Below are 15,007 nucleotides of genomic sequence, written 5' to 3'. Positions count from 1 at the left end.
AACGCCTGAGGATGCAACACTGGAGTCAAGAGAAGCAGCCGAAAAAAAATGGACCTGGAGGAAACAAAGCGAACTCGCGAAGACATGAGCGAGGAATGGCCGGGTACGGAGACTGGCGAGGAAGAAATAACCGAAGGAGAAATGGAATCGGTTATAGAGAACATGAGAAACCGTAAGGCAGAAGGGGAAAACCGCATACCAAACTAGCTCCTCAAGAATGTCTGGATCTCGAAAATACCCGAGTTCCTGACGCTGTACAGGAATTGTACAACGCGGGATACTTTCCTAAGATATAGAAAACGGCCAAACTGTGCTGGTTAAAGAAAAGCGACGGAGGCGAACGACCCATCAGCCTTCTACCAACGCTAGGAAAAGTACTAGAAAAAGTACTTAATCAGAGACTACAGGCAATGGCGGAGAAAATGGAGCTACATGTCTCAAGGCAGTACTGCTTCAGACAGAACAGGTCAACCGTACAAGCCGTGAGTGATCTACTGAAATGGATCAACACCGAAAAAGAACAAGGGAAACAGGTTCTAATGGTGACGCTGGACCTCCGAAACGCTTTCCACAGAGCAACCCAGGTAGAAATATTGAAGAACTGCGAAGAAGCGGAATAAATAAGAAAATGGCAAGAACAATAGCCAGCTTCTTGACGGGAAGGAAAATCATCAGCAACCAGGTGGCAATGGAAATTGACAAGGGATGTCCGCAAGTGTCAAGCTTAGGGCCAACGCTATGGCTGCTGGGCATGAACAGCTGGTTCCGCAAAGTCATTGAATCAGTAGTAGGGGACTGCGGAATGAGAATTCAGGCATTCGCGGACGACCAGGTGATTGCCCTTAGCAAAAAATACATCAGAAACAGGCTGGACCTTGCCTGGAACAACTGTTGGGAAAATTGCCAAAAAATGGGCCTACGGGGCAGGAGCAGAATAGAACAAGGAAAAGACTAATGCTTGCTGTTTCTGAAGCAAGAAAAACAGCAGACCACCGACGGTCAAACTTGGCGAAGATATCATCCAGGTCAAAGATACAATAAAGTATCTGGGTGTGACAATTGACAGGAAACAGCAGTATATACAACACATACAGCTGTTGAGGAAAAAAAAAACAGAAAACAGTGATGTGCCGGCTCTGGGGAACACTGCGCAGAAGAAGCAACCCTAGGGCACCAGAGGTCATGAGTCAAATATACGACAGGGTTATAAAACCCGCAGTATTATACGGCGCAGAAATATGGGGATAAAGGGCCTCGATGGGAAGGGCTAGGACAGCGCTACAAGCAGCACAAATAACGGCACTGTTAGCAATCACAGGCGCCTATCGAACCACATAGAATGATGCTCTGCAGGTAATAGCTGAAACACCAACCCTATACCTGGAAGCGGAGATCCAGGGGTGAGCTGCTGAAAAATACGGATACCCCAATGGGCCAAAAGTATTAGAACCAAAGAAATTGCCATGGCCATGGGAGGAACTGTGGGAAAATCGTACAAATAGCGTCGGAAACACCAAGATATGGACAGACGCTAGTACCAAGGAAGGAAAAGCAGGCATAGGAATAGTGATTCGGACAGGAGAGATAAGTCTAAGGATAAAAGACGAATCGAGATCCAGAGAGGCAGAATTCTGGTACGGGACAGAAGCCTACCGGGACCAATCACCATTCGAACGGACAGTAGAATGTCCATATGGTGGGCCGAGCACGCATACACACGAAATAAGGACATAATGCAAATCAAAGCAACCTTGCTAGATTTGCAGAAAAGCGGTAGTGAAAAATCGCTAAAATGGTGCCGGAGAATGACAACGAAGGAAATGATAACCGCAGACAGACTCGCGAGAGAAGCCACTGCAAACGAAGAAATAGGACTGAAAAACCACGGATGGATCAGCACCAGAACCATCAACAGAATCAAGGAAGGAGAAGTAAAATGAAGATGGCAAATGCATTGGGAACAATCCATTAAAGGGAGAACCCTCTACAAATACTGCCAACAAGTGGGGAGAGAAAATATAGGACTGAGCAGGAAGGCTGTGCAACTGATGACAGGACACGGAAATATGCAAGCCTACCTGCACAGATTTAAATTAAAGGAGACCGATTAAAGGAGACTGCGAGTTTCGCACAGGTCCAGAAGACACGACGCATATATTGGAGACATGCGAAATTGGGAAAAGGGTAGAGGCCCAAAACAGGCATCGGACAGCCGACGGAAACTACCAGTTAAGGAACGCAGAGGGAATAGTAAACAAGGAAACCATCACAGAGATCAACGCGTGGTCCGATACGGTAATTGACTATGAGGGAAGTTATACCCAGGATAAAGCGGTCAGTTAGAGATCAGGGAGAAGACACGATAATGAATTAGCGATCAAAATACGCAATAACGTCGCGACGGTACTGAACAGCCGCACGGAGAACCGTCCGTGAACCGTTCCCGAGACTTACGAGGGAAAGACCAGCTCAGAGCTTTAACAAGCACCAGAGCCATAGACAAATGGTCTACATTTCAAAATATACTACTTACCTGCAAAATCGGTTCTTTTCAGAACCACAATTTAATATAAATTTAAAAAAATTAAATGTTAAACAGTAGCTGACATTTTATAACAACAGAATTTTGAGAAATATATATTGTAGTTATTAATTGTATTGAATTATATTATATCATTATAATCTATTATATCGTAACTATATCTGTAAGTATCGTTAAAATAATCATTTTACTAATAATATGGAATAAGTTTGGTAAAATATGGTACAGCCCGAGATTGTTATTTAAAAATAAGGTAAAGTATTCCAAGAGTGACTTCGAAAATATGTGTATTAATTTTTATTACGTTTATGGCTATATGCAAATTAATTTATTTTTCTTATGGGCAATAGCAGCCTCTTGTCGAAGATAAATATGGCCATCGCGTTTAGGATTATAGGAAATATAATTAATAACGTTAAACCTGGGGCGTATTTGGGGCAAGCCCTCTATCCCTCTATATACAATAGGCAAAAGGGTTAAACGTGGGGCGTATTTGCGTCACGTCTTCCATCACCCCTGTGTCATCATTCGGTATACAAAAGGCCGAAACGTTAAACGTGGGTCGCTTTTGCGACACCCGCTCTATCCCCGAAGTGTCGACATCTCTATACAATAGACCGAACTTTTAAACGTGGGTCGTATTTGCGGCACGTCTTCTATACCCGAAGGGTCGTCATCCGGTATAAAATAGGCCGAATAATTAAACGTGGGGCATACTTGCCCCACGACCTCTATCACAGATGTGTCGTCATCCGTTATACAATAGGCAGAGCCGTTAAACGTGGGGCCTATTTGCGTCAATAACTCTATACCCAAAGGGTCGTCATCCGGTATACACTCGGCCAAACAGTTAAACGTAGGGGCATATTTGCAACACACATTCTATCCCCTAAGAATCGTCATCTGTTCTACAATAGACCGAACCGTTAAAGTTGGGGCGTATTTGCGTACGTCCTCGATTCCCGAAGTTTGCTCATCCGGTATACAAAAGGCAGAACCTTCAAACGTGGTGCGTATTTCCGTCACGTCCTATGTCCCCATAGTGTCGTCACCCGGGATACAATAGGCAGAACTTTTAAACGTGGGTCGTATTGGCAGCACACATTCTATACCCGAAGAGTCGTCATCCGGTATACGCCGAACCGTTAAACGTAGGGCGTATTTGCGACACGTCCTTTATCCCTGATGGGTTAAACGTGGGGGGCATTTGCACAAGCACTGCAAGCTGAAGTGTCGTTATCCGGTATAAAATGGGCGGGACTATTAAAAGCAAGGCGTATTTGCGGCACGAACTCTAAGATCGAAAGGTCGTCATCCGGTATACAATAGGCCGAAGCGTTAAACGTGGGGCGTATTTGCTGCACGTCCTCTAACCCTGAAGGGTCGTCATCAGGTATACAATAATTAAAACACTTTAACGTGGGGCTTATTTGCGACACACACTCTATCCGCGAAAAGTCGTCATCTGGTATACTATAGGTAAAATAGTTATACATGGGCATATTTGCGACACGCACTTTATCCTGGAACTGTCGTCATCTGGTATACAATAGGACAAACAGTTAAACTTTTGCTTATTTGCGTCACGCACTCTATCCCAGAAGGTTCATCATCTGCTATACAATAGGCCGAACCGTTAATCGTGTATCGTATTTGCGGCTCACCCTCTATCACAGAAGGGTCGTCATCCGGTGTACTATAATCAGAACCGATAAACATGGAGCGTATTTGGGCTACGAACTCTATCCCCGAAGGGTCGTCATCCGGTATAAAATAGGCCGAATAATTAAACGTGGGGCATACTTGCCCCACGACCTCTATCACAGATGTGTCGTCATCCGTTATACAATAGGCAGAGCCGTTAAACGTAGGGCCTATTTGCGTCAATAACTCTATACCCGAAGGGTCGTCATCCGGTATACACTAGGCCAAACAGTTAAACGTATGGGCATATTTGAGACGCGCATTCTATCCCCTAAGTGTCGTCATCTGCTTTACAATAGGCCGAACCCTTAAACGTGGGTCGTATGCCGTCATTCGATATACAATAGGCAGAACTTTTAAACGTGGGCGTATTTGTGGCACGTCCTCTATCCCTGAAGGGTCGTCATCCATTATACAATAGGACGAAACTTTAAACGTGGGGCGTATTTGCATCACGCCCTTTATCCCCGATGTGTTGTCATCCGGTAGACAATAAATAAAAGAGTTAATCGTGGGGCATATTTGCGTCACGTACTCGATTTTCGAAGTTTCGTCATACGTTATACAATAGGCAGGACATTTAAACGTGGGGCGTTATTGCGGCACGTCCTCTATCACCGATGGGTCGTCATCCATTATACAATAGGCTGGACCGTTATATGTGGGGTGTATTTGCGGCACACCCTCTATTCCGGAAATGTCGCCGTCCGGTATACAATAGGCCGAATCGTTAAACGTGGGGTGTTTTTATTACCCATTGTAGTATCAATAGTATAAGTCGTTAATGAAGTTTACCAAAATGACTGAGACGGTTTTCGATATTAGGGAATTTCTCGTCTTCCATTGTAAAGTGGAAGACGTTACCGTTCCAAGCCCATCTGCTTCTGTAGACTCTAATGACTAGGACAAACGAAACAGCAACCTTACATTTTTCGAAGCACCAGCTACAATTATTATTTTGGTCGAATATATTCCTACACAGTTAAATAAAACATAATTAATACAATTTGTTACTAAAGCGAATTTAATTAATACATTAATGAACTAAATTATTGCTTCAAATTAAAACATTATTATTGATATAAAGAGGCGGAGCTAAAGTGCGGTACGAATACACCTGATTGGTTCGGTACCATGCTGGATAAAATATGCTTTGTAGCCCTTATAACATATATAGACCTGTATTCTAAAGGTTTACATTTAGTACCCATTGTAGTGTCGATAGTAGGAGTCGTTAGTGAAGTTTGCCGTTCTAAGCTCATCTGATTCTGTCGATTCTCATGGCCAGGACAAACGAAAGAGAGGGATACATTTTACCAAGCACCAACTACAATATTTAGAAGAGTTCAAAATGATCTCTAAATAGGGAATAATAAAAAGGCAAATTTAGGACGACGTTTAAATGTGTCTGTACTGCGTATCAAGGTCTTGTTTCAGAACAGGCACAGGAAGCGGAAGAAGCTTCAAATCGCCAATATCAGCATTTTGGCGACCCCACCAATTCAGCATTAGTATACATATCAGCACTGTTTTGGTGGTCTTGAAAAGGACCGATATTTGATGATAAAATAGGTTACATTCGTTTTATTTAGTTTTGCTATCTGTCTTTTTAGGTAACAATACAGCTGGGATATTTGGCAGAACACCGCCCTGGGCTATACTAACACCGGATAGGAGTTTGTTCAGTTCTTCGTAATTTATGATGGGCATTTGCTAATGCCTAGGGACAATCCTGGTTTTCTTGTTATCTCTAGCGGGGTTACCTGCTAATTCGAGAACCTCGGCTGCCAGATATTCCATTACGACAGGTAAGTAGATGACAGCACCGGCCCCTGCGCGTTCGGCATAATTTCCTTTCCTTAAAAGTCTGAGAATACGACCGACAGGGAATACTAATCCCGCTCGGTTAGAACGAGACTTCGCCTTTCCCTTCACTTTTCCGCCTTTACCACGTCCGGACATTTCACTATCGATGGCTTCTAGAACTCGCTCCCCTTAGAGTTAAAATGGGTATTAAAACCGCCAACATACTAGCAACGAATTTTATTCATAAGCCGAACGGATGATATCGTACGCGATCAATGAGGGGCTAACTCAGATAATTGGCGGGGCTTAGGAGTGTTTTTAAGGAGCTTATAAATCCTAGGGTTTCTTGAAATTTATTTTAGTCTATTACTTTTCGTGGATCATTTAATACCGTAATATTTACTTCCAAATGCCTCCGAAAACAAGCGGTAAAGCGGCCAAAAAGGCCGGTAAGGCTCGGAAAAATATCTCCAAAAGTGATAAGAAAAAGAAACGCAAGAGGAAGGAAAGCTACGCGATCTACATTTACAAAATTTTAAAGCAAGTTCATCCCGATACGGGTATCTCCAACAAGGCCATGTCGATCATGAATTATTTCGTGAACGATATATTCGAAAGGATAGCCGCCGAAGCGTCCCGTCTCGCTCATTACAATAAAAGTAGTCGTAACATGTAGTCGAATATAATTCTGAGATAAAAATCTGTAACGCTTTTAGTGAAGTGTTTATTTAAATATGAATAAAAGAATATTAATTGAAATATCTTCTTTTTCTTTAATTACATTTAGGAGGTTCTGAAAAGAACCGTTTTTTTTCTGTTGCAAAATACGAATATAATTAGTGTATTATAAATGATAGAAAATAGTTTAGGCACGTTCGCCTCTGATACGTCTGGCTAGCTGAATATCCTTGGGCTTGATGGTTACTCGCTTTGCATGTATCGCAGATTAATTAGTATCCTCAAAAAGACCGACTAAATAAGCTTCGCTGGCCTCTTGTAAAGCCATCACCGAAGAATTTTGAAAAGGTAAATCGGCCTTGAAGTCTTGAGCGATTTCGGGAACCAATCGTTGGAAAGGTAATTTCCTAATCAATAATTCGGTGCTCTTTTGATAACGACGAATCTCCCGCAAAGCGACCGTCACGGGTCGGTAGCGATGTGGTTTTTTAACGCCACCGGTAGCTGGAGCGCTTTTCCTGGCCGCTTGTTTCCTAGGAGCTTTACCTCCTGTTGATCTTCGCGCAGTTTGCTTGGTACGAGCCATATTTTTAAATTAGAGATAATGAGAATAATTATCAAACGCAATCGACGGCGACCCCTTTCGAACTGATTTGATCATAAAATCAGAGAGTCCTTTTTATAACGTGTTATCTAATCTAATTGGTCCGTTTTGTGCTAGTGGGCGGAACTCAATACCAAGTCTACAAAACCGGGCTGATTGAAAACAATCGACAACAGTTGTCCGTAGCACTCGTATTGTGGGCGCACTACTTATTCGAAATCATTTAATTTTTTTTGTATTAGGTTCGATAAAATATGACCGGCGGAGGCAAAGGCGGTAAAGGTTTGGGAAAAGGAGGAGCCAAGCGGCATCCTAAGGTGCTTCGTTATAATATCCAAGGTATTACGAAGCCCGCCATCAGAAGATTGGCTAGACGAGGCGGCGTAAAACGTATATCTGGTCTGATTTATGAAGAGACCAGGGGTGTTATAAAAGTGTCTTTGGAAAACGTCATCAGAGATGCCGTTACATATACCGAACACGCCAAAAGGAAAACCGTTACCGCAATGGTTGTGGTATACACCTTGAAACGCCAAGGACGTACATTATACGGGTTTGGAGGTTAAGCCACATAGTTTATTCGCGAACTAACGTGAAACGTGACACTCAAAATTAATTTTACAAAAATTAAACAACTGTTCTTTTCAGAACCAAAAATTTGTCAATATTTAAAAAATTGAAGCTCTATTAGGATTTAAATATAATGTTATAATCATCACAATCATCATAGTTTTATCTAAAATAAAAATTTAAGTACAATTCACAGCATTAATGCTGTAATTCCGTATCGTAAACGTGGCAAATATAAAACGGGTAATATCGAGAGATTAACAGAAGAGATATCGATGATGGCCGTTTGGCCCTAATTATTTGAGGGTTTGGATTCCAAAACTCTATGCTTAGTTAATCGACCGTCCCACTAATTCATCTTTAATTACATAGATTATATACAAGGCGCGATGTCATAATATGGTTGATTTTACTAAAGGAGAACCGCTAGAAAAATCTTTCACACACAAAAAAACAATCTTTAAAATACTTAAACTGTTTATTGGGGTACTTAAAATAATTAGTAAAAGCAAGTTATAATATGAGTTTTAATATTAAATTTCTTTTTTTGTTTTGTTATCTTGGTGGCCCTGAAAATTACCGATAGTTAAAAGGTTTCTGTACGACACAAAAGCCCTAAGGCTCATGTAACTTATTTGGTTTTACTATCTGCTTTTTTCGGTAACAATACGGCCTGGATATTTGGTAGAACGCCGCCCTGGGCTATGGTAACACCGGAGAGGAGTTTGTTCAGCTCTTCGTCATTTCTGATGGCCAATAGTAAATGTCTAGGGATTATCCTTGTTTTCTTGTTGTCTCTAGCGGCGTTACCTGCCAACTCGAGAACTTCGGCCGCCAAATATTCAATTACGGCAGCTAAGTAGACGGGAGCACCGGCCCCTTCGCATTCGGGGTAATTTCCTTTCCTTAGAAGTCGGTGAATACGACCGACAGGAAATTGTAATCCTGCGCGATTGGAGCGAGACTTCGCCTTTCCCTTCACTTTTCCACCTTTACCACGTCCGGATATGTTAATCTCGATTGTTGTTAGGTACTGCTCACCTTTAGATCAAAAACGGTACAGGAAATTTCTTACAGATCAGCCTCGAATTTTGTTCGCGAGCGAAACTCGATATATTATACGCGACCAACCAGACTTTATCTCGGGATGTGGGCGGGGCTTAGAAGTGTTCCTTGGAATGTTATAATTTCTAGAATAAAAGGCATTTTTTTAGTTAAGTATTCTTTGAGGTACGTGAGACGTTGTGATTTTTATTTCGAAATGCCACCAAAGAAAAGCGGTAAGGCGGCCAAGATAGCCGGAAAAGTTCAGAAAAATATCTCTAAGAGCGACAAAAAAAAGAAGCGCATGAGGAAGGAAAGCTATGCGATTTACATATACAAAGTTTTAAAGCAGGTTCATCCCGATACGGCTATTTCCAGCAAGGCCATGTCGATTATGAATTCTTTCGTGCACGATATATTCAAAAGGATAGCCGCCGAAACGTCGCGCCTCGCCCATTACAATAAAAAATCGACCATCACGAGCAGAGAAATCCAAACCGCCGTTAGGTTATTGTTACCCGGTGAATTGGCTAAGCATGCCGTTAGCGAAGGTACCAAAGCAGTCACCAAATATACCAGTTCTAAGTAAATTAATTCACATACCTATGTGTATTTCAATATACTACTAGAGATGGATTGGAGGTAGTACTAATCCAGGGACCAACGCCGAGGACACAGGCATGGAAAGGTTGGAAACTCATGAGAAAGATGACGGGAAGAAAAACCCAAATCTGGACCAGAGAAGAAATCCAGTTCCTACTGATAGAGGAGTTGTCAACTAAAAAAAATGTGACAACAATCGCAATAGACAACGTCTTGATCACAAACGTCTACGAGGAACCAGCCGAGAGGGCACTGAAAAGTTTAGACGAACTCACCGCCGGAATAAACAGATACCGAGGCAAATGGATAGTCGCCGGGGAAGCTCCAGAAGCTCACCAAGATGTGAGGAACTTCTAGACTGGGCAATCAGCCACGGCCTAGAGCTCGCAGAAGGAGACTACACGGTGCCCAGCTTCGATTGTAATAGGGGCACAGGGCACATGGACCTCACGTGGAGTAGGGGAATAAACGTGGAAGAAGAAGAAGAAGAGTGAAGAAAAACCACCCAGCAATGGACCTGGAGTAAACAGAGCAAACTCGCGAAGTCATAAGCGCGGTCATGAGCGAGGAATGGCCGGGCAGGGAGACTGGCGAGGAAGAAATAACCGAAAGAGAAATCGAATCGGTTATAGAGAACTTGAGAAACCGAAAGGCAGAAGGGGAAGACCGCATACCAAACGAGCTTCTGAAGATTATTCGGAATGAAAGAAGATTCGGTATTCGATTGTTCACTATCATTTACATTTAATATGAAATCTTATCTTAAACTTTACCTATCTTTTTATATTACGATCGTCTATTATAATGCAGTATATTTGTTACTTTGCAAGTAAATCTTAGAATAATGGAGCAAATATTTTATAAAATTTAGCATCATCTTAGTCCATATTCGAATAATAAATTTCTTTTTTTAATGGTAGTAAAATTGTGGCTCTGAAAAGAACCTTTGTTTCCTTTAGTTGAATAGATACGTTGTTCTGTTTTAATTGGTCAGCTTATATAATACTTTGTTTAACCTCAAAATCCGTATAGAGTTCGTCCTTAGCGTTTGAGGGCGTATACTACATCCATTGCGATAACGGTTTTCCTTTTGGCGTGTTCGGTATATGTAACGGCATCTCTGATGACGTAAATCAAACCAGATATACGTTTTACGCCGAATCGTCTAGCCAATCTTCTGATGGCGGGCTTCGTAATACCTTGGATATTATAACAAAGCACTTTAGGATGCCGCTTGGCTCCTCCTTTTCCCAAACCTTTACCGCCTTTGCCTCCGCCGGTCATATTTTATCGAACCTAATACAAAAAAAATTAAATGATTTCGAATAAGTAGCGCGCCAACAATACGAGTGCTACGGACAACTGTTGTCGATTGTTTTCAATCAGCCCGGTTTTGTAGACTTGGTATTGAGTTCCGCCCACTAGCACAAAACGGACCAATCAGATTAGATAACACGTTATAAAAAGGACTCTCTGATTTTATGATCAAATCAGTTCGAAAGGGGTCGCCGTCGATTGCGTTTGATAATTATTCTCATTATCTCTAATTTAAAAATATGGCTCGTACCAAGCAAACTGCGCGAAGATCAACAGGAGGTAAAGCTCCTAGGAAACAAGCGGCCAGGAAAAGCGCTCCAGCTACCGGTGGCGTTAAAAAACCACATCGCTACCGACCCGTGACGGTCGCTTTGCGGGAGATTCGTCGTTATCAAAAGAGCACCGAATTATTGATTAGGAAATTACCTTTCCAACGATTGGTTCCCGAAATCGCTCAAGACTTCAAGGCCGATTTACCTTTTCAAAATTCTTCGGTGATGGCTTTACAAGAGGCCAGCGAAGCTTATTTAGTCGGTCTTTTTGAGGATACTAATTAATCTGCGATACATGCAAAGCGAGTAACCATCAAGCCCAAGGATATTCAGCTAGCCAGACGTATCAGAGGCGAACGTGCCTAAACTTTATTTTCTATCATTTATAATACACTAATTGTATTCGTATATTTCAACAAAAAAAAAAAACGGTTTTTTTCATAACCACCTAAATTTAATTAAAGAAAAAGAAGATATTTCAATTAATATTCTTTTATCTATATTTAAATAAACACTTCACTAAAAGTTACAGATTTTTATTTCAGAATTATATTCGACTACATGTTAGTAATTAATAAGTCGGTGTAGTTATACGCTTTGTTTTTAAAAACTAAAGAAAAAATAATGTAATGACTAATAACCAAAGAATAACAATATACCGCTGATAACAACATTTGTATTTCAATATTGGATATTACAATATACTGGATTTTTTTAAAGATTATTTGTTTTTTTATTTATCTAAATTGTGGCTCTGAAAAGAACCGTTTTCTCCTTTATGATATTCAAGGCTTATGGTTTACTTAGAACTGGTATATTTAGTGACGGCTTTGGTACCTTCACTAACGGCGTGCTTAGCCAATTCACCGGGCAGCAATAATCGGACGGCAGTTTGGATTTCTCTGCTTGTGATAGTAGATCTTTTATTCTAATGAGCAAGACGGGACGTTTCCGCGGCTATCTTTTCGAATATATCTTTCACGAAATAAATCATGATCGACATTTCCTTGTTGGAGATACCCGTATCGGGATGAACTCGCTTTAAAATTTTGTAAATGTAGATCGCGTAGCTTTCGTTCCTCTTGTGTTTCTTTTTCTTATCACTTTTGGAGATATTTTTCTGAGCCTTACCGGCCTTTTTGGCCGCCTTAGCGCTTGTTTTCGGAGGCATTTGGAAATAAATATTACGATATTAAATGAACCACGAAAAGTAATAGACTAAAATAAATTTCAGGAAACCCTAGAATTTATAAGCTCCTTAAATACACTCCTAAGCCCGCCTATTATCTGAGTTAGCCTCTCATTGATCGCGTACGAGATCATGCTATCGGCTTACGAATAAAATTCGTTGCTAGTATATTGGCGGTTTTAGTACAGATTTTAACTCTAAGGAGAGCGAGTTCTAGAAGCTATCGATAGTCAAATGTCCGGACGTGGTAAAGGCGGAAAAGTGAAGGGAAAGGCGAAGCCTCGTTCTAACCGAGCGGGATTATTATTCCCTGTCGATCGTATTCACAGACTTTTAAGGAAAGGAAATTATGCCGAACGCGCAGGGGCCGGTGCTGTCATCTACTTACCTGTCGTAATGGAATATCTGGCAGCCGAGGTTCTCGAATTAGCAGGTAACCCCGCTAGAGATAACAAGAAAACCAGGATTGTCCCTAGGCATTAGCAAATGCCCATCATAAATTACGAAGAACTGAACAAACTCCTATCCGGTGTTAGTATAGCCCAGGGCGGTGTTCTGCCAAATATCCCAGCTGTATTGTTACCTAAAAAGACAGATAGCAAAACTAAATAAAACGAATGTAACCTATTTTATCATCAAATATCGGTCCTTTTCAAGACCACCAAAACAGCAGTTGAAAAAGAGAATATTATTCTTATTTACCTTTTATTTAAAATAGAGGCTACACTTAATCGAACACTTCTGTCGGAATCAGGAGAGAAGGAATGTTACACTTTTATTTTTCGTTTTAGGGTTTGGCAGGGATCCATGTGAAAATATCGGCCCTTTGCTAAAAGGTCTTGTTCTTCGAAATCACAGGATCGGAGCAAAATATATATAAAATATATGGGAGTAATTAGTAGGAAGAAACGCTTTCCTAAATAACTGTTCCCTTTAATGTACGTCGAGATTTCGGTGCTGATCCCCTTCATGGGTACGAGGTGTTTAGGCCTGATACCCGTACTATCTCGTTATTCCGCTCTTCGCCGACAGAGTCAGTGCATAACATAAATCGTAAAAAAGTAGGAAGAGCCGTTGCACAGCAATTTAAGTAGGGACAGTGGGAATCTCGTTCGGGCATACGCTGCGGTTATTAAGGCAGTCGTAGTTAGACCCGCGGCTTACCCGCGCACGGTATTTGGTTACGTTAAAGATCATTGTGGTCCAAAAGTTAGGATACTTTCCGAACAAATCGTGTTAGAAAGCAAGAGCACTTGCATACTAATTTAAATAGGGACAGAGATGAGGGTGGTCTATAAATGTGCCCTTTTACCTTTCGGTTTCTGGCGGCCTAGTGACAATTTAAGGAAAAACCTGCGTAATATACTTGCGATAACACTACCGCAGGAATGTAGCACGCTCTACATATTTGTATTTCCTCCGACTAGTGTCACTAATGCTAAAACCATGATATAATATGTCGTGCCTCCCCTGCTTACATATTACTGTGCTATTGCGCCAACTCATCATTTGGTGACGAATTTTCAGGATTGCAGACAACACCTTTAGACACAGGTACACTTGAATTTTGTTGATCGCTCAGCAGTTCTGTCTGGAGTCTGTTGGTGAAAGGCCCAAATGACGGCGATTTGAAGCTTCTTCCGCTTCCTGCGCCTGTTATGAAACAAGACCTTGATACGCAGTACAGACACACTTAAACGTCGTGCTAAATTTGCCTTTTTAGTATTCCCTATTTAGAGATCATTTTGAACTCTTCTAAATATTGCAGTTGGTGCTTCGTAAAATGTATCCCTCTCTTTCGTTTGCCCTGGTCATGAGAATCGACAGAATCAGATGAGCTTAGAACGGCAAACTTCACTAACGACTTCTACTATCGACACTACAATGGGTATTAAATGTAAACCTTTAGAATGCAGGTCTATATATGTTATAAGGGCTACAAAGCAGGTGTATTCGTACCGCACTTTAGCTCCGCCTCTTTATATCAATAATAATGTTTTAATTTGAAGCAATAATTTAGTTCCTTAATGTATTAATTTAATTTGCTTTAGTAACAACTTGTGTTAATTATGTTTTATTCTACTGTGTAGGAATATATTCGACCAAAATAATAATTGTAGCTGGTGCTTTGAAAAATGTAACGTTGCTGTTTGTTTGTCCTAGTCGTGAGAGTCTACAGAAGAAGATGAGCTTAGAACGGTAACGTCTTCCACTTTACAATGGCAGACGAGAAATTCCCTAATATCGAAATCCGTCTCAGTCATTTTGGTAAACTTCATTAACGACTTATACTATTGATACTACAATGGGTAATAAAAACACCCCACGTTTAACGATTCGGCCTATTGTATACCGGACGGCGACATTTCCGGAATAGAGGGTGTGCCGCAAATACACCCCACATATAACGGTCCAGCCTATTGTAAACCGGAAGACGACCCTCCGGGGATAGAGCGCCTGTCGCAAATACGCCGCACGTTTAACGGTGCGGCTTACTGTATAAGGGATGACGACCCATCGGTGATAGAGGACGTGCCCCAATTACGCCCCACATTTAAAAGTTCTGCCTATTGTGTACCGGATGACGACCCTTCCGTGATAGAGTGTGTGCCACAAATATGGCCCACGTTTAACGTTTCGGCCTATTTTATACCGGATGACGAATATTAGGGGATAGA

The 15,007-nt window shown here is 41.4% G+C and overlaps 6 protein-coding genes and 5 pseudogenes across 6 annotated transcripts; 6 read left to right on the top strand and 5 right to left on the bottom strand.

The window, feature by feature from the left end:
- The first annotated feature begins 84 nt into the window (after positions 1–84).
- Positions 85–620, top strand: LOC143205563 (uncharacterized). The gene is made up of 3 exons (XM_076418716.1): positions 85–172; positions 217–254; positions 297–620. The coding sequence occupies exons 1-3, from the start codon at positions 85–87 to the stop codon at positions 618–620; spliced, it is 450 nt and encodes a 149-aa protein (XP_076274831.1).
- A 5,210-nt stretch (positions 621–5,830) lies between these two features.
- On the bottom strand, positions 5,831–6,208 carry LOC143205419 (histone H2A-like; annotated as a pseudogene).
- Positions 6,209–6,461: 253 nt separating this feature from the next.
- On the top strand, positions 6,462–6,728 carry LOC143205562 (histone H2B-like). The gene has a single exon (XM_076418714.1). The coding sequence runs from the start codon at positions 6,462–6,464 to the stop codon at positions 6,726–6,728; it is 267 nt and encodes an 88-aa protein (XP_076274829.1).
- Positions 6,729–6,917: 189 nt separating this feature from the next.
- Positions 6,918–7,316, bottom strand: LOC143205617 (histone H3-like; annotated as a pseudogene).
- A 272-nt stretch (positions 7,317–7,588) lies between these two features.
- Positions 7,589–7,900, top strand: LOC143205532 (histone H4-like). The gene has a single exon (XM_076418692.1). The coding sequence runs from the start codon at positions 7,589–7,591 to the stop codon at positions 7,898–7,900; it is 312 nt and encodes a 103-aa protein (XP_076274807.1).
- A 635-nt stretch (positions 7,901–8,535) lies between these two features.
- On the bottom strand, positions 8,536–8,952 carry LOC143205561 (histone H2A-like; the record flags this gene model as incomplete). Its single annotated transcript, XM_076418713.1, has 1 exon — positions 8,536–8,952. A coding segment is annotated over one exon (417 nt), but the record flags the coding sequence as incomplete, so codon positions are not given.
- Positions 8,953–9,165: 213 nt separating this feature from the next.
- Positions 9,166–9,569, top strand: LOC143205536 (histone H2B-like). Its single transcript, XM_076418696.1, has one exon. The coding sequence runs from the start codon at positions 9,166–9,168 to the stop codon at positions 9,535–9,537; it is 372 nt and encodes a 123-aa protein (XP_076274811.1). The 3' UTR covers positions 9,538–9,569.
- A 1,023-nt stretch (positions 9,570–10,592) lies between these two features.
- Positions 10,593–10,835, bottom strand: LOC143205609 (histone H4-like). The gene has a single exon (XM_076418739.1). It carries the CDS (start codon positions 10,833–10,835, stop codon positions 10,593–10,595), a length of 243 nt encoding a protein of 80 aa, XP_076274854.1.
- A 272-nt stretch (positions 10,836–11,107) lies between these two features.
- Positions 11,108–11,514, top strand: LOC143205607 (histone H3-like; annotated as a pseudogene).
- Positions 11,515–11,939: 425 nt separating this feature from the next.
- On the bottom strand, positions 11,940–12,311 carry LOC143205608 (histone H2B-like; annotated as a pseudogene).
- Positions 12,312–12,563: 252 nt separating this feature from the next.
- Positions 12,564–12,941, top strand: LOC143205424 (histone H2A-like; annotated as a pseudogene).
- Positions 12,942–15,007: the final 2,066 nt, after the last annotated feature.

The sequence above is a fragment of the Rhynchophorus ferrugineus genome, unplaced genomic scaffold, assembly GCF_030347505.1.
Source record: "Rhynchophorus ferrugineus isolate W39M unplaced genomic scaffold, kcgeb_rfMv2 rfM12, whole genome shotgun sequence".
Taxonomy (NCBI): domain Eukaryota; kingdom Metazoa; phylum Arthropoda; class Insecta; order Coleoptera; family Curculionidae; genus Rhynchophorus; species Rhynchophorus ferrugineus.
This window is presented reverse-complemented; position numbering and strand designations above follow the sequence as displayed.

Bases quoted from the DNA above. Each gene is read 5' to 3' on its own strand.
- LOC143205532 (XM_076418692.1), top strand. From the start codon at position 7,589: ATGACCGGCGGAGGCAAAGGCGGTAAAGGTTTGGGAAAAGGAGGAGCC.
- LOC143205536 (XM_076418696.1), top strand. From the start codon at position 9,166: ATGCCACCAAAGAAAAGCGGTAAGGCGGCCAAGATAGCCGGAAAAGTT.
- LOC143205609 (XM_076418739.1), bottom strand. From the start codon at position 10,835: ATGACCGGCGGAGGCAAAGGCGGTAAAGGTTTGGGAAAAGGAGGAGCC.
- LOC143205563 (XM_076418716.1), top strand. From the start codon at position 85: ATGAGCGAGGAATGGCCGGGTACGGAGACTGGCGAGGAAGAAATAACC. The intron at 173-216 runs GTAAGGCAGAAG...TAGCTCCTCAAG, and splicing joins TATAGAGAACATGAGAAACC to AATGTCTGGATCTCGAAAAT. The intron at 255-296 runs GTACAGGAATTG...CCTAAGATATAG, and splicing joins ATACCCGAGTTCCTGACGCT to AAAACGGCCAAACTGTGCTG.
- LOC143205562 (XM_076418714.1), top strand. From the start codon at position 6,462: ATGCCTCCGAAAACAAGCGGTAAAGCGGCCAAAAAGGCCGGTAAGGCT.